The sequence below is a fragment of the Medicago sativa genome, chromosome 3 (assembly GCF_051527215.1).
Source record: "Medicago sativa cultivar Bolivia chromosome 3, Bolivia_mono, whole genome shotgun sequence".
Taxonomy (NCBI): domain Eukaryota; kingdom Viridiplantae; phylum Streptophyta; class Magnoliopsida; order Fabales; family Fabaceae; genus Medicago; species Medicago sativa.
In genome coordinates, this window is record NC_140751.1 from 65,051,431 (window position 1) to 65,074,235 (window position 22,805).

At 35.2% G+C, this 22,805-nt stretch overlaps 1 protein-coding gene, 1 non-coding gene and 1 pseudogene across 3 annotated transcripts; all 3 read left to right on the forward strand.

The window, feature by feature from the left end:
• The first annotated feature begins 4,408 nt into the window (after positions 1 to 4,408).
• Positions 4,409 to 4,514, forward strand: LOC146939199 (small nucleolar RNA R71). The gene has a single exon (XR_015033833.1). It is a non-coding gene; the product is annotated as a small nucleolar RNA R71 (small nucleolar RNA).
• A 4,231-nt stretch (positions 4,515 to 8,745) lies between these two features.
• Positions 8,746 to 9,485, forward strand: LOC146939200 (agamous-like MADS-box protein AGL80). Its single transcript, XM_085757917.1, has one exon. The coding sequence runs from the start codon at positions 8,746 to 8,748 to the stop codon at positions 9,400 to 9,402; it is 657 nt and encodes a 218-aa protein (XP_085614043.1). The 3' UTR covers positions 9,403 to 9,485.
• A 2,057-nt stretch (positions 9,486 to 11,542) lies between these two features.
• Positions 11,543 to 13,715, forward strand: LOC146939201 (exocyst complex component EXO70B1 pseudogene; annotated as a pseudogene). The gene has a single exon (XR_015031584.1). The product of XR_015031584.1 is annotated as an exocyst complex component EXO70B1 pseudogene (transcript).
• Positions 13,716 to 22,805: the final 9,090 nt, after the last annotated feature.

Consider the following 22,805-nt stretch of genomic DNA (forward strand, 5'->3'; position numbering starts at 1 on the left):
AACCGGGAGATGACAAGCCTTTCCGTAAACCAACTGATAAGGGGACATCCCAAGGTGCGTTTTAAACGCAGTTCTATATGCCCAAAGAGCGTCATCTAACTTCCTAGACCAATCTTTCCTAGAAGACGCTACAGTTTTCTCCAAAATTTGTTTCAACTGACGGTTTGAAACCTCCGCTTGACCACTAGTTTGAGGATGATAGGGAGTTGCAACTTTATGTTTGATATTAAACTTTTTAAGCACAGTTTCAAGAAGATTGTTGCAAAAGTGCTTCCCCCCATCACTGATCAAAACTCTAGGGGTTCCAAACCTAGTGAAAATATTTTTCTTCAAGAAATTAACCACAGTTTTAGCATTATTAGCAACACATGGTATCGCTTCAACCCACTTGGTAACATAGTCAACACACACAAGTATATGGAGATAAGAGTAAGAGGAGGGAAATGGTCCCATAAAATCTATGCCCCAACAATCAAAAGGTTCAACTTCAATGATTCCAGTTAGGGGCATTTCATTCCTCTTTGAGATACTACCTGTTCTTTGGCATTCATCACACCTCTTTACGAACTCTTGGCAATCCTTGAAGAGAGTGGGCCACCAGAAGCCACTTTGCAAGATTTTCGCAGCGGTTCTTTCCCCACTATGGTGGCCTCCATAAGCTGAGCTATGGCAGTGCCACATGATACTATTAGCTTCCGTACCTGCAACACAACGTCTAATCAAACCGTCAGCACTTACCTTAAATAAATAAGGATCATCCCACAGATAGTGGTTTGCATCCTTGAAAAACTTTTTCCTCTGGTGCTGTTCCATGTCATCCGGAATTATATTACCGACCTTAAAATTCGCCATGTCGGCAAACCAAGGCCTTTCTTCAATCGCCATCAGCTTTTCATCCGGGAATTCTGCTGTGATATCATTCTCTTTCTTCTTCACCTCCTCATTTTCCAACCTTGAAAGGTGGTCAGCTACTACATTCTCCACTCCTTTCTTGTCACGAATCTCTAGATCAAATTCTTGCAATAATAGGATCCACCTCAACAGCCGAGGCTTTGAATCACCTTTTGTCAAGAGATATTTAAGAGCTGCATGATCTGAAAAAATAATGACTTTGGAGCCTATTAGATAAGAACGAAATTTCTCCAATGCAAATATTACTGCAAGCAACTCCTTTTCAGTAGTGGAATAGTTAACTTGATTTTCATTTAAAACCTTGCTTGCATAGTAAATTGCATGGAAAAATCTGTTCTTTCGTTGGCCTAAGACTGCACCAACAACATAATCACTTGCATCGCACATAAGTTCAAAAGGTAAATCCCAATCGGGTGCAATGATTATTGGTGCAGTCACCAACTTGGTTTTAATCAAAGAAAAAGCATTTAAACACTCAGAATCAAAATTAAAATCATTTTCTTTGACCAAGAGAGTACAAAGGGGCTTAGAAATTTTTGAAAAATCTTTTATAAAACGCCGATAGAAACCGGCATGCCCCAAGAAACTCCTAACTCCCTTAACATTAACAGGTGGTGGAAGTTTCTCTATAACCTCTATCTTTGCTTGATCCACTTCTATGCCTTTAGCACTTATTTTATGTCCCAAAACTATACCTTCGGTAACCATAAAATGACATTTTTCCCAATTTAAAACAAGGTTAGTTTCGGTGCATCTTTGTAGTACTTCATTTAAGTGGAACAAGCATTGGTCGAAAGACTTACCAAACACAGAAAAGTCGTCCATGAATACCTCAATGTTCTTATCTATCATGTCAGAGAAGATGGAGAGCATACACCTTTGGAAGGTCGCCGGCGCATTACACAGCCCAAAGGGCATTCTCCTATAAGCAAATATACCAAACGGACAGGTGAAAGCAGTCTTTTCTTGATCTTCCGGAGCCACTGCAATTTGATTATACCCTGAATACCCATCCAAGAAGCAGTAAAAGGCTTGACCAGCCAATCTCTCTAGCATTTGATCCATGAAAGGTAACGGAAAATGATCTTTCCTTGTTGCAGAATTCAGCCTCCGGTAGTCTATGCACATTCTCCAACCAGTTACGGTACGTGTGGGTATCAATTCATTCTTTTCATTAGCCACTACCGTCATTCCTCCCTTCTTAGGCCCCACATGAACAGGACTTACCCAAGAGCTATCAGAAATAGGGTAAATCATACCTGCATCGAGCAATTTTAATACTTCCTTCTTGACAACTTCCTTCATTGTTGGGTTTAGTCTTCTTTGAGGTTGAACCACATGTTTGTATTCAGCCTCCATATGTATTTTGTGCATGCAATAGGCTGGACTAATACTCTTTAGATCAGAAATGCTCCATCCCAATGCACCTTGATTACTTTTCAACACCCTCATTAGTTTCTCTTCCTCTAAAGGTGTCAATGTGTTACTGATGATTGCTGGTTTGGAAAGATCCTCACTAAGAAAGACATACTTCAAGTGTGGAGGTAGTTCTTTTAACTCTGGATTTTTTTCTTTTTTATTGTTCAATGTTTCCGATCCCCCATAATTTTCACCAAGTATGTTTTCAAGTGGCGGGTGGTGCATTTGTTGCTTGCTTGCCTCAAGTTGCTTGACACAATCCTTTACCTCAATATCTTCAGTATCTTCATCATTCTCTATAGAATTAACTAATGTTCTCTCTAAAGGTTGTGTTGGTTGAGGCTTACGAGAATCATCTTCAATTGTCTCATCAACAACATCAATTCGGTAGCACTTAGGATTTTCAGCTTGATGTTTCATGGCTTCAAAAATATTAAACACAACTTGCTCGTTGTGGAATCTCAACATAAGCTGGCCCATTTCAACATCAATCAAAGCTCGACCGGTTGCAAGGAAAGGTCTTCCAAGAATGAGTGGCATGTCTTCATCTTCAGCCATGTCTAGGATTACAAAATCAGCAGGAAATACTAGCTCATTGACCTTAACTAGCACATCTTCAAGTATACCAAAAGGGTAAGAGATTGACCGATCAGCTAGAGTAATGGTCATTCTTGTTGGCTTTGGCTCCCCACATCCAAGCTTCTTCATCATTGAAAGAGGCATCAAGTTGATACTTGCCCCTAAATCACACAACTCTCTACCAATGTCTACCGGTCCAATAGAACAAGGAATAGTGAAAGCACCTGGATCTTTTAATTTGGGTGGAAGTTTCTTTTGAAGAATTGCACTACAATTTTCTGAAAGTGCAATGTTTGCATCATCTTTTGGTTTCCTTCTTCGAGTCAGCAAGTCTTTCATGAACTTAGCATACATGGGCATTTGATCAAGAGCTTCACCAAAGGGAATGTTCACCTGAAGTTGTGAGAAAAGCTCCATGAACTTCTTGAATTGACCTTCCTCCTTCTTCTTCTTTTTGGCTAAGTGAGGGTATGGAAGCTTCACATATGATGGAACAACTTGTGGCTGATCTCCATCCTTCAATATTTGACTCTTAGACTTCCTCAAGATTGAATCTTCATCAATCAATTTCTCACTTTTTTCTCCCTCTATTTTTTTCTTCCTTTCATTTTCAACTACTCCTTGATCATTATCTTTTTTAACTACAACCTCATTACTCTTTTCAATTTCACCTTCTTCTTCTTCCTCCACTACTACTTCATCAGCTTTCTTTGGAACTTTTGGAACTGGAGGTGTCAAGACCTTCTTGCTCCTCAACTCAATAGCATTGCAAGACTCATTTTTAGGGTTGTCTTGTGTGTTACCTGAGAATCCGCCTTTGTTTTGTTCAGCCAATTGTTTAGCTAATTGCCCAAGTTGAGTTTCAAGCATCTTCCTGGAGGCTTCATTGTTCTTTCTCTCAGCCTCTTGACTCTTCTTCATCTCTTCAAAGTTGCCTTGAGTCATCTTCATAAAGTTCATCATAGTTTCCTCAAGAGCTGATGGCTTCCTTTGTTGTTGTTGTTGTGGAAGATTAAGCATCTGAGAGTTCAAAGCATTGTTATTTGAGTAACTGAGATTTGGATGCTTGTTGATACCTGAGTTGTAGTATTGATTTTGCCTTTGATAACCTCCCATGAAATTAGCTTCCTCACTTGATCCTTCTGGAACACATTCACCATTGGGATGTTCTTCACCGCATAAGTCACATTTGATTGCAGCCACCTGTTGTTGCTTATGAGCCAAAGTAAACCCTTGAAACTCCTTAGTAAGAGCCTCTATTTGTTTGTTCATGGCTGCTTGGTTAGCTAGGATTGCTGTTTGTTCACTTACCCCAAACACTCCTCTTTCTTTCTTCTTAGCTTCAGCACGATATTCATTGCCCGCCATATTTTCAATTAAGGCTTGAACTTCATGATCAGTCTTGCTCTTAAAACTTCCTCCCGCGGAAGCATTTAAGAACATTCTAGTGTTTGGTGTCACCCCCTCAGTGAAGATTTGGAGGTATTGTTTCTCGGTGAACTCATGATTAGGGCATCTCTTCAGAAGCAAATTGAATCGCTCCCAAGCATCATACAATGATTCACCTTCTCCTTGCTTGAAGTTAGAGATCTCCATCTTCTTTTCCCAATATTTAGACATAGGGAAATATTTCTCCAAGAACTTCAGCTCTAACTCTTCCCATGTTTGGACAGTCCCGTTTGGAATTGTTAGCAACCAATCTTTTGCTCTTCCCGTCAAGGTGAAAGGGAACAACCTTAGTTTCTTTTGTGCTTCAGTCACGGTGGCTGGTTGCACACAAAACTCGCAAGTCTCAGCAAAACGGCTCAAGTGTTCATGAGGACTCATAGCTTCAGTCCCATCGAATTGCTTGTCCCTCAAACCGTTGAGGACAGTTGTCTTGATGTCGAAAGCAACGGGGTTAGCTGGTTGAAAAGTGCGGGTCAGTTGACCGCGATGAGTTGCTAACCCGTAGTCCCCTAGCTTTGGTCTTGGTGCAGGTTCTCCCATGATAGCAGATTGAGGAGAAGCAGATGTTTCAAATTCAAGTGAGAGTGGCTCAGGTATTTGTTCTCGGACACCCGGTGGAACGGAATGAGACAACCTTTTCAACCGGGCAGCTTTCCGGAGTGCTCTCGCAGTCCTTTCTATTTCCGGATTGAATTCGAGATCTTTGGAGCTCACTTTACCTCGCATAAACAACAAATACCTTAGTAGCACTGCACAATACAAAGTAATCAAATGAATACTGAAACAGGAAAATAAAACTAAAAACAGAAAATAAAATTGCAGAAATCCTAAATTATAACGTAATTGCCTTGTTGAAATAAATCAACAGTCCCCGGCAACGGCGCCAAAAACTTGATAGACATCTGGCAAGTGTACCAAAAACTATCGAAGTAGTAATAAATATCGATCCACAAGGACTGTGTTAGTTTCAATTATAACAAGTACGGTATACGTTAGGATGTGTAAAATTTATATTTGGTTGCCCTAGGCAGAAAAAGTTTGTTTTAATCAGAGTTGATTAAAGTTGAAAGAGTTTGAAAGAAAATTATGTCGAGATGAATGGTTAAGCCGGTGAATCCACTATTGCTTTATATGAAAAAGTCTACCTCTTTCTACTCTCAATTACTACTCAGTTTTTACGATAAATTAACTAAGTGACTTTGATCAATCTCTCGCATCAAAGCCCTTTCCTAAGTTATAACCCTATTAATCTCTTAACGTGATTGAATAACCGCGGAAGCAATATTGGAACGTTAATTCATGTATCATAACCCTCAATTTCCTATCTCTAGGTTCCTAGTGTTGAGTTAAACAAAATTACTATTTCAGGATTAAAAGCTAGGGCTAGTAGTCATTCAATTCCTAAGATCAATTCATGTGATTGCAAGAAGCTAGGGCTAGTAGTCATACAAAACAATAATCATGAAAAGCAATAAACACAAGTAATTCTGAATAAAAACTGAATAGCATTGATTATAGAGAGAGTTCAACTACAAAATCATATATTACAAAAGTTTCATCATGGCTTAACCAAACTAAAGGTTTAGCTACTCATAGCTAAACAATCATAAGAAATAACAAGAGAAAACATACATAAATCTAACCAACGGAGTGTTGGTATGAGATTCAGGGCTCGTTCCTTGGTCTCCTGTCGTCCTTGATGCTCAAAATCGTAATAATAATCAGTACCAAAACCCTTGCTAGCATCTGGATATTTATAGAAAGAAAATTAGGGTTTCAGAAAAGCCCATCATCGTGCCACGTTACGGGCTGGTCGTGGCACGATGCTTCATTAATCCTACGTGGCAGCAGACAAAATCAACCATTGTGGCACGTTGCATGTTTCTTCGTGCCACGAAATATCCAGTGCTGAATCCTTTGTCCCACGCTTCCTTCAACGTGCCACGAACGTCACCAACGTGGCACGATGCTTCATTCTTGGGCAATTTTCCTTGGTTTCTTGAAGTTTCTTCTCTTGAGCACTTGTTCCTGTTTTAGCTTGATTACACCATGAAATCATTGCAGTTGACTCTCTAAATGCTATAATAAAGACCTAAATATGACTAAATAACTAGTGTTGATGCACTGTCATCACACTCCCAAGGCATCTCATAAACAGTCTAACCTTAGATACGATTATTGTACCCGTGCAAGTACATAAGGATTTAAATTCAAATTCTTTTGAATGACCATTATTAAATGAAATTCAGTAATCTATTAAGCTCCACCGATTGTTTAGTTAACAATAATATTAATTCATCCGTGTCATATTATAAGAGCTTAAGTATGGCAACATAATTGCACCCACCCAAATCCATCCAAACAAAACCATGCTTTGATTGAGTGTGGATGCATAATTTCTTTGATATTCAAAGCATGGGTGTCTTCAACCTCCTCCAAACTCGTCTATTAATATATAAAAAAAATTATATACATATATTTACTCATATTATTTATTATTTAATTAAATATTATAGTATGATCTTATCCCAATAGAAAAACTAATTTCAGTAATATTTTATAATAGTTTAGTATTTATGATTTATTATGTTAATTACAATAAATATGACTTTTAAATTATATATATGGTAGAAGAGGGTGTAAGGTAAGCAAACCTGATTCCAATTGGGGATGAGGATCCCAACCTAGACAAAAAATGGATGTGTGTGAATCTTTAAATTATTATTATTTTTTTAAATTTGGATATTGATAAACTATGTTAATCTATTGTATAAATTAAATCTATAAAATATTATATTTCTTAAAAGTAATGTATTAAATATCATAATGAATTAATATTCATTGAATTTTTATTTTTTCAAAAAAAGTTTTTTTTTGAGTGATTATACAATATTTTTTCGAATACAATGTCTATAAAAGCAGAATAACTCGAGTAATAAGAAAAGTATAACAAACATCGTTTTCATAATTTCTTTCTCGCTCATTTCTTTTTGTTTTTGGGTCATCACTACCATGGGCAGAAAGAAGCTCAAACTTGAATACATAATCAATAAGTCGAAACGGATGGCGACATTCAAAAAAAGAACAGAAGGTTATAGATTAACTTTTCCTTAGTTTCAATTAAATCATGCATTATCATTTCATATCATCACACATGTTTATTTTATTTTATTCATCCCATTGTAATTAAAATCTTTGATCTTCGGTGTGTGTCCCAAGGTAACTATAGAACTTATACCCTTGAGGCCCCACTGTAAAACTAATTTTTCGTCGACATACATGATTGGACTCACACCATGTTGATGAAATAGTTACATATTTATTGCCATTATAAATAAATAAAAAATTATTATCGTTTTTTGAATCATATATTTTACCAAAGTAGAAAAAATATTCATCTAAATGATTTAACTAGTGACATTGTTTTTATTATACAATTAGGGTATGTCGTGATTGCCACCAATGATTTACCCTATTATTTTGAAGATAAAAAAAGTAAAATCGTGGATAACAACCACAAGACTTTCATTCTTTTTAAAAAAAAATTGTTAATAAAAATTATTACTGCTATTAATGGTTTTTTATCTTTCATTTTTTCAAAAACGGGCAAAGTCGGTGGTAGCTGCTATGAGTGTCCCGAATCAAATAAAAAAATTTAAATTGGTACAAAAAATTGAAAAACATATAAAATCAATTATTGTTGGATACTTTTAGATTGTTTTTTTTTTTTGTGAAAATCAATCATATCACATCATAATTCATATTACTCTTTCAAAATAAATATATAAATTTAAGTATTTATTTGTAAACATTTATACTAATAAAAATAAATAAGTGTATATATATATATATATATATGCACTCTCGTTCAATTTGGTTTGGTTTTGAAATGACAATAAGAACTTTGATCAGATCCTAGAAGTTTTCATAAAATGATAACCAATAATATTATATTTTGTATGATTATTTGTTTTTTAATTTATTTATAGCTTTGCAGTTTAATTTTGATTGTTTTAGATATGAATACCTATAGCGGTCACTGTCATTACAAATGGAAAAAATAAAATGTTGGTTGCAGTCCATGATTTTGATGTTTTTTATTTATTTTATTTGATAAAATGTTAAGTTGTTGGTGGCAGTTGTGACTTGCTCTAACCGTGTAATAAAAAAATTGCACTTGTTTGGTAATGTAGTTGAGTGTTTTTGCTACTTCGTAAAAAATGTTTGAGGTTGGTAGTTTTGTTTATTTTAATACTAAAAAATATTAAATTTTTAAATTTATGCTTTAACTATTCTTATCAAATAGAAAACCTCTTATGTTTGGGTAAATTTTAATTTCCCTATTCAGTTATATATAATTTATATATATGTTTTTCAATAGGTATAATGAAGAAGGCTAATGAATTGAGCACCCTTTGTGGGGTAGAGGTATGTGTAATAATCTATGGTGAAAACCATGGTCAAGCAGAAGTTTGGCCATCCGTGATAGGACTAGAACGTGTGTTGCACAAGTTTGAGAGTTTGTCTGAACTCCAAAGAAACAAAAAGATGTTGGATCTATATAGCTTTTGGATGCAAAGGATTGAAAAAGCCAGAGAGAAGTATGAGAAAGCAATGATGGAAAACAAGAAGAACGAAATGACTAATTTTATACGTCAATTTATTCCTACTAGTAACTATAATGTTGGTGATCTGAGCTTAAATGATATCAATTATCTGACGACTTTAATTGATGACAATATGAAGGAAGTTAATCAGAGGTTGGATTCAATGGTAACCCAAGCCCATGAGCAGGTTGTAAATGGAGCTGAAGCTATAAAGGATGGAGATTTGTTGGCTAGTACAAACATTGCTCAAGTGCCGCTGAGTGGAGGAGATACACGGGATAACATGGATGAGGTTGCTGATACCCATGGTTATGAGACTAACATGAATTATGGTTTGCAAAGTGATGAGCAACTACCTATGGACTTCCTCATGCCACCATTTGATGATTTTGATTTTGATTTTGATTTCGACCCAAATGGATTTGGATCAATCTAGTCCATAATTCTCGTGAAAGTTTATGCTATGTTTAGTTACATTTCTAGTCCAAGTCCCATGTTTCACTTTTTTTTAGTTTATAATGTCTTAGACATTATGTGCGTCTTTAATAAAGTTAGTCTCAGTGCGTGTCTGTTTCAAACATATAGTCCTTTTATTATGTTATGTTTACTTTTAAAATGTTGGTGTTCATCAACATAAATAATAAAAACTCTCTTTTTGTGATTTATAAAAGAAAATATTATTAAAATTTAGGGAGTGCATATGATATCTCAACTCTTTATTGTTCGCTAGTCCCATCCAACAAAAACACTTAAATCAACAAACAAACAACATAAAAAATCTTGTAATGAACTATCTTCAATTTGTGAACATCTAAAACAAAAATAAATAATGAGTAAAAAATTTAAATATGATAGATGAGTGGTAAAGAGGAAAAAGAACATCACATACAAAATGACGTCGGAGTAGAAACCTCGTGATGGAGAAAGAGTATGTAGCGGATAACAACAAATAGCTATGGATAATGAAGACATGAAAGGTGTTTTCGTCGAGATGAAAGGTTGAAGTGGGAGGGAAAGAAAATTGGGTGAAGCATATGAGTTAAAAAAGTGGGTTAAGCCATTATGGAAAATATGCATTATTGGAAAAATAAATAACAACATTAATTATGAAATAGACATTAATGTGACCGTTACAAATACTACATTCTGACTAACCGGATGGTGAGTCAGGCATAAGAGGTTAAATTCTCACAATGTAGTGAAATACAGTTCAAATTAGACCAAAATTGCAAAAATATAGGTGTATGAGTTAATGACAATCATACCTATATTTTGATAACCACGAAAGAATCTGTCCCCCCAACATGGTGACGTATCCACACACCAATCGTTTATTGTGATAAACAACAGAAAACACACGACCATTTCTAGCCAAACAATTTAAAGCACCAGAGCGCATGATGAACTCAGATCGAGGGTTGAATTCAAAACGATGATTTAACCAGAGCTTAAGGTACAAATGAAAACTAGCAATATGCGATCAAGGATGGAGACGACTGCTTACTCAGCCCCATTTTTGGCTTGGGGTGTCATCATCAGCCAAAGTGTGCTCAAAACTCATCGATGCAAAAAGAATGAATTCTGAAAATGTGAGACATGCAGAGACCAGATCCAAAACTAGATATGAAACAAACTTAACCAAATCATCAAGAACCACAAACCAACCAATTAGGCCAAAATTAGAACCTACACAAATCACCATGTTCCAAGAAAATGACGACTAACCACAGGGGATGATGAGGGAGGAGGAGGATTAAACCGGTCGGTGCGTCGCCCCCCGAAAGGAGAAGGCGGAAAAACGACCTTGACGAAAAGGAACAATTGTGCAAAGGGAGGATATCGTCCCACCACTACCTCAAGAGGCTACATTTCAAGCTTGAAGGTTGGATCGGTAGGGATGAGTGCTGCAAAATATATATAGAGAGGTCAGAGAGAAGGGTATTAGAGAGAAAAAACATGTTTGGAAAAACCTCATTATAAAGCCGCTATAAAGTAATATGTTTCATGTAAAATATAATATACTAAAAATTAACATTACGAAACGATAAAGAATGCTTTTAGATGTTTTAAAATTGATTCGGACAGACAAATTTATAATTCAACTTATTTTTTACAAAAATGTATACAAACACTATCACTTTATTTACAAATCACTTTTAATCATAATCGATTATTGTTAAAGCATAACCAAACATAAACCAAGTAGTGTTGTCATTTTCCATCTATTTTTTGCCGTATTGAAACAACCATGTGATGATGAACGCATGAACCAGTCAAACAGGGAAAACACGTATATAAACGGTATAGAGCCAAGAAGCTTCCATGCATTAAATAACTAAAGACATTAAAACATCCACAGTAACAATAAATTAAGACACGACACAAAAAGCTGCGAAACTAACTTAACAAAAACTGCTTTTCCCACGTTCTCGTCACGTCTCTTCTCAACTTCCACTTTCCCAATTTACCCCTCAATTCTTCACAGAAACCGCGTATTTCCAAGGACATTTCCGTCATTCAAACCCCTTATTCTCAAAACACTTCCTTCTTCAGTTCTTCTCCGAACAAGTTACGACACTAACCAAAAAAATGTCTGAAAACGGTGAAGAGAAATTACTCGCTGTGGCACGCCACATAGCAAAAACACTAGGCCAAACAAATCACAACATGACCGATGATATTCTTCAAATCTTCTCAAATTTCGACGGTAGATTCTCTAAAGAAAATCTCTCCGATTCAGGTCCACGGAATGATACCATACGCTACACCGCACTTGAACAAACTCTCAACAATCTCGACCGTCAGATTTCTCGTCATCTCTCCTCGGAGATTCCCACGGCGGCTTCCGTTGAGTTTCTCTCCGCCGTTGACGAGCTTGTTGCGATTATCGAAGATTGGAGTCCTCTCTCCGATGATAAAACCGTCGGCGCGTGTCTTCTACGTGCTGATGATATTCTTCAACAAGCTATGTTTCGTGCGGAGGAAGAGTTTCGGTCGTTGATGGAAGTCGGCGGCGCATCGTTTAACGGCGAGATGAATCTGAACGGTAATTCACTTTATGAAACAAACGACGAGGTGGATGAAGATGAAGAAGAGGAAATTGACGGTGATGAGGATTTGATTCCCGTGGCGAAAGCGGTTGTTGATTATAACGTGGTGATCGACGCGCTTCCTCCGGCGACGGTGAACGATTTACGTGAAATCGCGAAAAGGATGATAGCGGCGGGGTTTGGGAAGGAGTGTTCGCATGTTTACGGTGGTTGTAGGAGGGAGTTTTTGGAAGAGAGTTTATCGAGATTAGGGTTACAGAAATTGAGTATTTCGGAAGTTCATAAGATGCAATGGCAAGAGCTTGAAGATGAGATTGAACGATGGATTAAGGCTTCCAATGTTGCTCTGAAGATTCTGTTTCCGAGTGAACGGCGTCTTTGTGATCGTGTTTTCTCCGGTTTATCTTCGTCATCTGCTGCTGCTGATCTTTCATTTATGGAGGTCTGCCGTGGTTCGGCAATTCAGTTACTTAATTTCGCTGATGCGGTGGCGATTGGTAGTAGATCCCCGGAACGGTTGTTTAGAGTGCTTGACGTGTTTGAGACAATGCGTGACCTAATTCCTGAATTTGAATCATTGTTTTCTGATCAGTATTGTTCGTTTCTTGTTAACGAAGCAATCACGAATTGGAAGAGGTTGGGTGAAGCGATAAGGGGAACTTTTATGGAATTGGAGAATTTGATTAGTCGTGATCCGGTGAAGGCAGTGGTTCCTGGCGGAGGTCTTCATCCGATTACTCGTTATGTGATGAACTACCTTCGCGCTGCATGTAGGTCGAGTAAAACACTAGAATTAGTTTTCAAAGATAATGCACTTTCTTTGAAGGATTACCCTAAGCATGATGAAAGGTTAGAATCAAATTCATCGTTTTCGGTTCAAATTTCGTGGATTATGGATTTGTTGGAACGGAATTTGGAAGCGAAGTCTAGAATTTATAAAGACCCTGCTTTGTGTTCTGTTTTTATGATGAACAATGGGAGATACATTGTTCAGAAGACTAAAGACAGTGAATTAGGAACACTTTTGGGTGATGATTGGATCAGAAAACACAGTACAAAAGTGCGGCAATGCCATATGAACTATCAAAGAAGTTCATGGAACAAGTTGTTGGGGTTTCTGAAGGTGGAGACATTGGCTGCGAAACCCATGAAGGAGAAACTAAAGATGTTCAATCTGCATTTTGAAGAGATATGTAGGGTTCAATCTCAGTGGTTTGTCTTTGATGAGCAGCTCAAGGAAGAAATAAGGATCTCAATCGAAAAGCTCTTGTTGCCTGCTTATGGAAGCTTTATTGGAAGGTTTCAAATTTTACCGGAGCTTGCTAAGAATAGTGATAAGTATATCAAGTTTGGAATGGAGGACATTGAAGCTCGGCTTAACAATTTGTTTCAGGGAAGTGGTGGATCGAATGGTAGCCGTAAGTGAAGGTAAAAAAAGCTCCTGTTTGTTGTGTGTATATGTATATGTATGAATTTTTAGTGTAATTAGGATACAAAGTTTTGAATGTGATCAATGTAGTCCACATTTGCTATCTATCTATGTATGTCATTGTATGTTTGTCTGCTCAGATCAGGTCTGTTGTAAAGTTTAGGTTTCAATTAGTGATTTACTTCAACTATTCCATTGTAGCATTACTTCACATTTGAATGTTTAAAACAGGATTTGAAGAGTTAAGAGCGAGCATTCTTGATCATGAAATTTCATTTGTTAATTATATATGCCTGTTTCTCTTGTATATTTTTTGTCTTTTTAGTTCAAGGCCAAAGTTATGGCAGTGACAGGGCTAGTACCTGTTTTATATGGTATAAAAAAGGACTACAATCTTTTGGATCCATTCTATGTTTGTTTAGCCAGGACGATTCACAAGCCTTTAGGAATGGTGGGTTAATGGTGTTTGGGTTCAAATTGGATGTTAGATAGTTTACAGGAGATATAGGAGTGTCAAATGGTTACGCCAGAATACTTAACAGTTGCAGCCATATATTAAAACACTGAAAAGGAGGAAGGTTCTGCTAGCATGTATAAAGCTCTATTTTTTGTCCTAGACTAATTGAGTCACGGGTTTGTTAATTCCATTAATATAACTGGTATTTTGAGATCCACAAACAGTACCAGTAATTTTCCCCCTCAGGTGAGACATGACAAGGTGTGTATAATTGGAGGAATAGAGAGAAGATCTCTAGTTTTGGTCTTTTTGGAGTAGAATTTGGGAGGAATTACCCTGGTCTCTCAGTACATGTAGGAGTTGGTATTCATTCACATGAAATGTATATTTGGATTGATGGCGAGTTTCGCGAAACCATGGTGACATCGTGATTTTGTTGAACCTCAAGATTTAGCTTTTGTTAAAATTGTGGTGGTTCACCTTGATTCCGCAAAAGTCACTGCCAATCCAAACTGCACAAACCTCCCTCTTGTATTTCTTGCATACAAGTCAAGAGACAGATTTCTGTAAATACAATTTCAAAATTATGGTATGGTTCAGTTGTCTACTTACACTACAACCTGATAATAGTTTGGTTTCTATCTTTTTCAATTTTTGAAAAGCCTATGGAATTTGATTGGGGCTGCAGAAGATTCTGTTCTTATTATCTTTTTGTTTTTTAGTAATTAACTAGACAGAGACAATAGCTAAAATTGATTGATCCTCAAGAAATCTGTATGGATTCTATCCTTGTCTTTATTCCTTTATCCAAATATGATAGTGAGAACTGAGAAGTAGAGCCTATGGCTATAGCCATGAATATATTATCTTATTCCATCAATTAGCACATTCCATCTTTACCCCAACTTTGAGTAGCCTTGATTGGATAGTCATGTAGCTAGCGCTAGATGTAGACATAATTGAGACATGTTTGGTATCAACGTGGATTTTGTCAAAATTACAGGGTTACCATGAAATCTACGGTGATACCAAACATGCACTTCAATTGGTGATGAACAGTGTGCTAGAATCGACTCTCAAATCCATTGGCTCATAAATCATGAAATTGCAAAATGGTGTAGTGTGAATTGCTTGTCACTACTTAAAAGTGATTAAATCATCAAGTTATTGCTGCATATATTCATTCGAAAACTGAAAGAAATGAATAATAAATAAAATGCATGTTTTTATAAACAACTTTTTGCACCTTGTAGCATATGTATAAGTTTGCATAAGCTATTTTTATAGCAAAAAGATAACATGATATTAAATTGTTTTTGTATATGTTATTAGTTGTTTTTATGAACTATACTAGAGAGCTTATGGAAATAAGTAGAAAACAACTTATGAAAATTGTCATAAGTTGTTTTCATATATTATCCCAAACAGTCTCACAAAACCAAAACTTATATCATTAGATAAACTCAAATAAGTCAATCCAAACAAGCTCAAAATGTGCCGACTTAAGAAGAAACAAAGTGTTATTTCGTACGTACCATTATGAGGAGTTGAGGAATCCCATTAGTACTATGATGAAGCTGAGGGGAATAGTGTACATTCGTTTTCACAATTTTACGAAGGTGCACAATTTAGACAATTGCATTTGAAGATTGGAAGTATTAAGACCAATAAAAAATGCTTGGACAAATAAGTTATTTGATTGATTGTGTATGTTTTTGAAATGAACTGTACATATTTATAGAGCAAAAATGTAATCTACCTAAATATATCATGTTCTTCTCTAACTTAACTTGCATGACAAGTGTATTAACTAAGCATATGTTTGTTCCAGCGTTTGAATTGTCAAATTTACGTCCAGAACTAGCTTCCACCACAACTTTTCAGAAGTTCCAAACCTTAACTTTTGCGTCAACCTGATTTTTCACGGTGATTTATGTGAACATGACGCAGTTCCAAACAAGTACCAACTAAACATAGGTCGACTAAGTCAATTGACCCGTTGAGAGCATCAACAATGAGACTCAACTATTTAGGTGTTTAAATGCGTTTCGCGTGTCTTTGCTGGCTCTCATGTCAAAATTCAGCTCCCAATAATTGTTTTCTTAAGTTTAACTGCAACTAACTTATCCTACAATAATAAAAGCTTTAGAGATAATAACATAATAACATATTTTCTTCCTTCCTTTTCCTTCCTCTCTCATTTGGGAAATTGCTCATTAGGCACCTAACAAGTGTCGAGCAGTAATTAACTATCGGTCGGAACACTTTAAATCGGTTAAGTTGATTTAAAAAGTGCCTTAGTTAATTGCTGTTCGGTAGGTGCTTGTGAGCAATCACTAGATGCCTAAAGAGCACGCACGCTCAGTTGAATGTCTCCAAGCCCATGAATCCTTGATAAGCCCATTTGTCTACTCAACCTAGCAAAACTTTGACAATCGTTGCGCTTTTAGCCCTCTATTTGCTATCCTAAAAAACAACATTCGAAGGTTATCTTCTCAAGCATTTAAAAATGCAAAAAATGTTGTTTTGGGAGATAACTCCCGAATTTGAACTTTCAACTTGCATCATTTGACTAAATCCTTGATAAGCCTATTAGAGCATCTCCAATGATAGATGTTTTGCCTAATAACATGTAGAGCTTATTAGCTACTCTCATTGAAGAAGAAATAAGAAGTATTGCTATTTAGATGCAAGGTTTGTACAAGAATTGTTTCTCTCTTAAGCTACCTCCTAATAAGGGCAACATTGAAGATGCTCTTAGTATACTCAAATCAGCAATTAATTTTATTCAACCATCAGCTAATTATTTTCACGTATTAATGCAACCGTGTCTTAACAATTAGAACTTACTTTAGACAAGCTCCGATGCAATATTAAGCAAGAATTTGAAACAGCAAACAAATAAGCAAAAATAAATAACCAAAACTATACAAGAGCACAAAAAAAGAGCCCACAAATACGCTAATTGCAGAAGCATTATATTGTTTTTAACAATAATTTATATTGTTTTTAACAATAATTGCTTTGATTTTGTTTCAATTTCAAAATTCAAAATAATAATTTGGTTTGTTGGCAAGATGATAATTTGTATTGCTTGAATCTTGTTAAATGTATAAGGTTCTCGAGCTAATGGATGTGTGTGGATTTTGTTGTCCAAATGTAAGTATGATTAGTATACAAGAATTAGAGGACGGACTCCTTATGCTCTTGCTATCTTTAATTATAAAAAAAGACATTTTCAAATTATTCCATTCAGTCCTTGTTATAAACAAAATTAATTTCACTTTTCAGGTGAATAGTGCACATACATCTTGTATATAATAGTGACCGGAGGACCTGAAAAATAAAATTTGTTTATAATAATAATGTAACCTGAGGGAATACACCTATATAAATCTGTCATTTTCACTAGTTAAGTTGCACCAACAATTCAAAAGGTTTGAATCCATTATTTGTATGTGAGTGTTTGATGGAGAATTAGAATTTCATTTTCTTTCTCATCTTCTAGTTAATCGACCAGACTTGAATTTCCTAAAATCGGGTCGGGACAATCCAACCTTCACTTAGTCACGCAATCTTACATTTTAGATTGGAAAGTTCACGTTTTGACATTACTTTTTTTGTTTTATAGAATAATCCGTATCTATCTATACAATACATATTTAAAATGCAACGTCAAAACCCGGACCTTCCAATCTTTGAATAGTTCAAATTCGCAATGACGTGATTGTGTAAATCTAGACAATCCATTTCTCTGATTGACAGCTTGGCTTGATTTCTTTGTGCATGATAATTGTCTATCTGGCTTAAGATAACCCATGCAGAGTTGAACTTATTACTTCGAGGCACCAAAATACTTTAGAAACCTGATTTATGAATTCTCTGAACACATCACATTTTACATGACAAAGGATATTTTGAACATCATCAGCAATAATGAAGGAATGTATTAATTATTACTAATTTGATTCAATTTGATTCCATATCTTCAATTTGACTGTGACCAATTGAAGAGGTTCATGCACCACCATGCATGATACACGGATGCCAATCTGCCAATTTCACTAAGACCAAGAGTTTGTCTTATTATTAGATTTGATTGGATACTAACCCACTCGTGGGCATATATATCATTATCATATATACTAGTCCAATTTATTGGTCTTGCCAGTTAACACCAATGTTTAAAATTGATCTCTTCATATATTCTCCAAGATCCTATTCAATGTCCCGAAACTTGAAGCATTACTTTCAAAAATATATGTAGATTTGGTAGTTACAATAACATTTGTATTGTAGTTTAGGAATTTGATGTAAAGCTTTACCCAACAATTACTAGGGTGAGGAAGTATTACATATAGTCTTTAGTAGATATATACTTATTTCATTTTTAAAATTTTGGTTACTATCGTCGTCACATTTAAGAAGCTAAGTAACTCAGAGTCTTTCAAGTCTTTGCGATTGTGAAACTAACATGATTGAGGTTTATTTAATAAAAACAAGAAATTTTTAAAATTTTGGTTACTATCGTCGTCACATTTAAGAAGCTAAGTAACTCAGAGTCTTTCAAGTCTTTGCGATTGTGAAACTAACATGATTGACGTTGATTTAATAAAAACAAGAAAAAACGTATATAAGTTGAGTTTTGAGGAACTAATATTTGCTTTTTATGTTTTTCCGTTTGTATATACCAATTGGATCACCGACTTAACTTTGAGGACAAGTAATATTATGAATTTTTACTTATGGAGTTTCACCACAAATTTTAAATATTGATCTATGTAGACGATATGAGATTCTTGTGCATTCTAAATGACACCTTACTTGACAAGTACAAAGGTAGTATTCCCTCTGTCCCAAAATGTAAGTAAAAATGGGTCAACGTAAGTTGATGTATCTAGCACAAATTTTGAATCACATACATTAATTTTTGTTGACCAAATTTTGCTTACATTTTGGAACGGAGGGAGTATATAATAAGGTTGAAGAGATATCGATCGGTATAAAATCTCACCTACTGCTCATATATCTGCAAAACGATGTCATAAATCATAATAGTTGGAGACAAATTTGTACTTTTGTGGGTGTCGATGTAGTCTTGGGGAATGACTACAGATAAGAGGAGTTCTTGCTCTTTCTTTCTTTCTTTTGTTTTTCAATATAGTTGGGTCCCTGGGAATCTTTGTTTACTGAAATTTATTTTGTATATAATGACTCTTTCAATTTTTGGCACACCTAACTAGTGAATATATTAAAAAAAGTTAGTATATTAATTATTATTTTTAGGATTTTCATTGTTAGTGTATTATTGTTGGATAATGAAGGAGTTCTTAGTTCGAGCATTATATTGAACTAAGAGTAATACACAAGCGGATTGGATATCACATATATGAAAAATGCTAAATCTCCAGACAAAATTTACAGCGAATGTTTCCCGACAGGTTAATTTGTACTAATTGCATTTTTTTAATTACAAGAATACCCTCCCTTGTATTGTGGTAGGAGCAAAGTTATATGTTGTAAACGTGTCGTGATTCCGTCGGGATAAAATGCGTTGTGAGCTTTAGCAATGCTGCACATATATATCCAAAATCTTAAGGATTTAAGTATATAACTTATCTCACTTATTTTATTCAAAAAAAAAAAACTTATCTCACTTATATGTTGTTCAACATTCATTTCTGTCTAATTTAAAACTTCTAATTCACACTAGACACACAAACACGTATATTATATATAATCAAGTTTAAATTTCATAATATCTTACTCTTGTTCCCTTTCATATTATTGAGTATATTTTTGTTTGGTGAAAAAATATGGTAAGTATTATGTCTATATCAACATATTCGTGGATGATATAAACTCGTCTCCATGGTATACCACATTGTTTGGACGTTAGTGCAAGATACATATACCAACAAGATCTTAGGAAAGTACGTTAACCACACAAACGAAAAGTGAGCTACAAAAATCTAATAGGATAGGGTTGGGTCATGGTCTCATGAAGGGTCCATTCAATTAATGTTCTTCAACTTTACTAAATTATTTCAAGATTTCGACTTTGCCGTGAATCAAGCCTTGCTTCACATACCAACTGGCATTTTAGTTTTTACCAATCTCACTCAAATAATGTGTATATGATATGATACATTTCTTAATCAACTAGTTTGCATGGTTATGAATTAGAGCACTACTTTTACATAAAAGTAAGGTGAGTAAGTTTTGATATGCTAGAGGTGAAAGATCAAATGATCATATACATAAATAATAAAAATTGTTGTAGTTGAGTCTAATTTTGATAATTAGAGAAGAGTAAATCTAAAAAGCTAGGTCACATATAATCATAGATGGATGATCAGAATCACAAGTTATTTAGTCGTTGTATGACTACTAAACAAGTCACATGGCATTATGTTTCAGTTTGAACTTATTTGTTAGATTCAAAGGGTTACTCATTTCAATCTTGGATAAAAAGACTCTCTCTCACTTGATGTATTCACATAGTCAGTTGCTAATGAGGTGGGACAAAAAAGAAAAGGAAGGATTTGATCATGTTTAAAGTTGATTTTATAAAAACATGAGTCGATGAAATTAGATTATCTCGATATGATGCTAGCAAAATGTTAAAAAGTCTCTAATTGAATGAGTTAAACCCAATTTCAATATGGTATCAGAGTCTATTCAATGATCCATTAGAACGCCTACTATCATGTTTTCGCTATCGAGCCACCACCATTTATATCCACGCTTCAGGTGCCCAGTCATGGGCATGAGGGAGCGTGTTAAAGAGTCTCACATACGATAAAAGATGACATGAACTTGTGTTTTTATGAAGGTTTAATAGCAGTTTTGGCCCCTTATGTTTCAAGAAGTTGCGATTTTGGCCCCCTAACTAAAAGAATTCGATTTTGGCTCCCTATGTTTTGCCCCCTTTGCACGTTTGGCCCCCTAGGCCAATTTTGACCAAGTCAATGATGACGTGGCGCCACGTGTGTAATTTCTTTTATTATTAAAAAAATAAAAAAATATTTTTTTAAATTTTTTTAATTAAAAAAATAAAAAAATACTTTTTTTTAAAAAAATATAATGAAAAAATAAAAAATTACACATGTGGCGCCACGTCAGCATTTAATTGGTCAACATTGGCCTAGGGGGCCAAAAGTGCAAAGGGGGCAAAACATAGGGGGCCAAAATCGAATTATTTTAGTTAGGGGGCCAAAATCGCAACTTCTGTAAACATAGGGGGTCAAAACTGCTATTAAGCCTTTTATAAATGAGGGTAATTCTCAACTCACAAGTCGGTTTTATAGGGTTGTGTTAGCCTCAACCACAATTTAGATGGAGAAGTTGAATGTTTGCTTGTCTTGGTCTGGCTACCAGTAAGTTTTGGTGAATGAGAGTTCAACAACGAAATTTCCTTTGGCTAGGTCTACAGCGGGGGACTTTTTTTTTTTTTTGGTAGATAGACGAAATGATAAAATTATTATAAACTCATACACGTGGAGGTGTCGGGATTTGTACCCCGATCATGATGCCCATCCTTTTTTCTTTGTTCTTGGAGGTCTGCATTCTATGTTTAGAATTTGTGAGGTTGGGATTTTTTCAAGGGTTTTCGGGTTGGTTAATAATATTTTCATCATGGGTGAGAAGTTGGGCAAAAATTAGAGCTATTAAGAAAATCCTTATGTATTTTAAGGTGAATTTTCATAAAAGTTTAAGTTGCTGGTGGATATTACCAATTTATTTTATTTCTTCACGTCCTTCATATATCATTTCTAAAATCATGTTTTTATTACCATTATCAACTTTGTTAATTTTTATCATTTACTCAACAAAATGCTATATTTAAGAATGGAGCATTAATCAAGAAACAGATGGAGTAATTCCCACGGTTAAGTTAAATATTGCTCAAGCTTATGGAACCAAGTAAGTATCTGCACCTGATCAATCTTGTACTGCTTAAAGATGATATTTTATCGAGATGTTAACAAGTCCAGTAGAAAGAACATGCACTTCATTGACTCATAATAATAATAGTAACTTATGAAACACGAATACGGACACGAAAATCGGACACGACTCAGATACCGGTACGGCGACTCTGTTAATAATCTGATAAAATAACATAATTTCGTGTAATTATATGTATCGGTATCATTCGATGTCGGACACAACATATATCCAATACATGGACATCCATAATTTGAGGAGTATACATACTTCATAGATAGTAACAAAACTAACAAAACTTAGAGTCTCTCAAGATGGTGTGCAGTTGATTGAGCTTATAACAAGATTAAAAGAACATTATCAGTATGTAGCTTAATTAAAGGTACCACGGTAGTCATGATTTGAACGATCTTATAATATTCCTAATCATTTACACATCAATGGTCGTTACTCAAGTACATTTGTTTAGACTTTACGAAAGATCATAAAAATAGAAAGTGAAGTTGATTAAATAATGTGCTTCCACCTTGGATTTAATGTAATGACAGACTAAGCTCACGTTGTTCAATAATGAATTAAAGTTTTGTCTTTGTTTCTGTTAGATTTAATTAAGTGTAAAAAAATGGCAAACCTCGTGCGTTCATGTAACCACCACTATTGTTTATGTGAAACGTTTGATTGAGGTTTTGAGCTTTTTGTGGTCGGTGCCTGAAACCTCAGTGCGACGAAGCTTCGTCTTATATCTGTGTGTGTGCATATTCTTACACTAACCGCCAAAAATTGAAGTTAGGGTACACAGTTGACTGAGTTTGACCAATGTAAATTTTCTTTTTCTGTTACTATCATGAAGGTTGCCAAGTTACCAACACTCCATAGATTCGATGAAGTGGTAATCAAATGTGAAAATCATTGATTTATGCATAATTAACGTTTTTGAAGGAGGTAAATGTAAA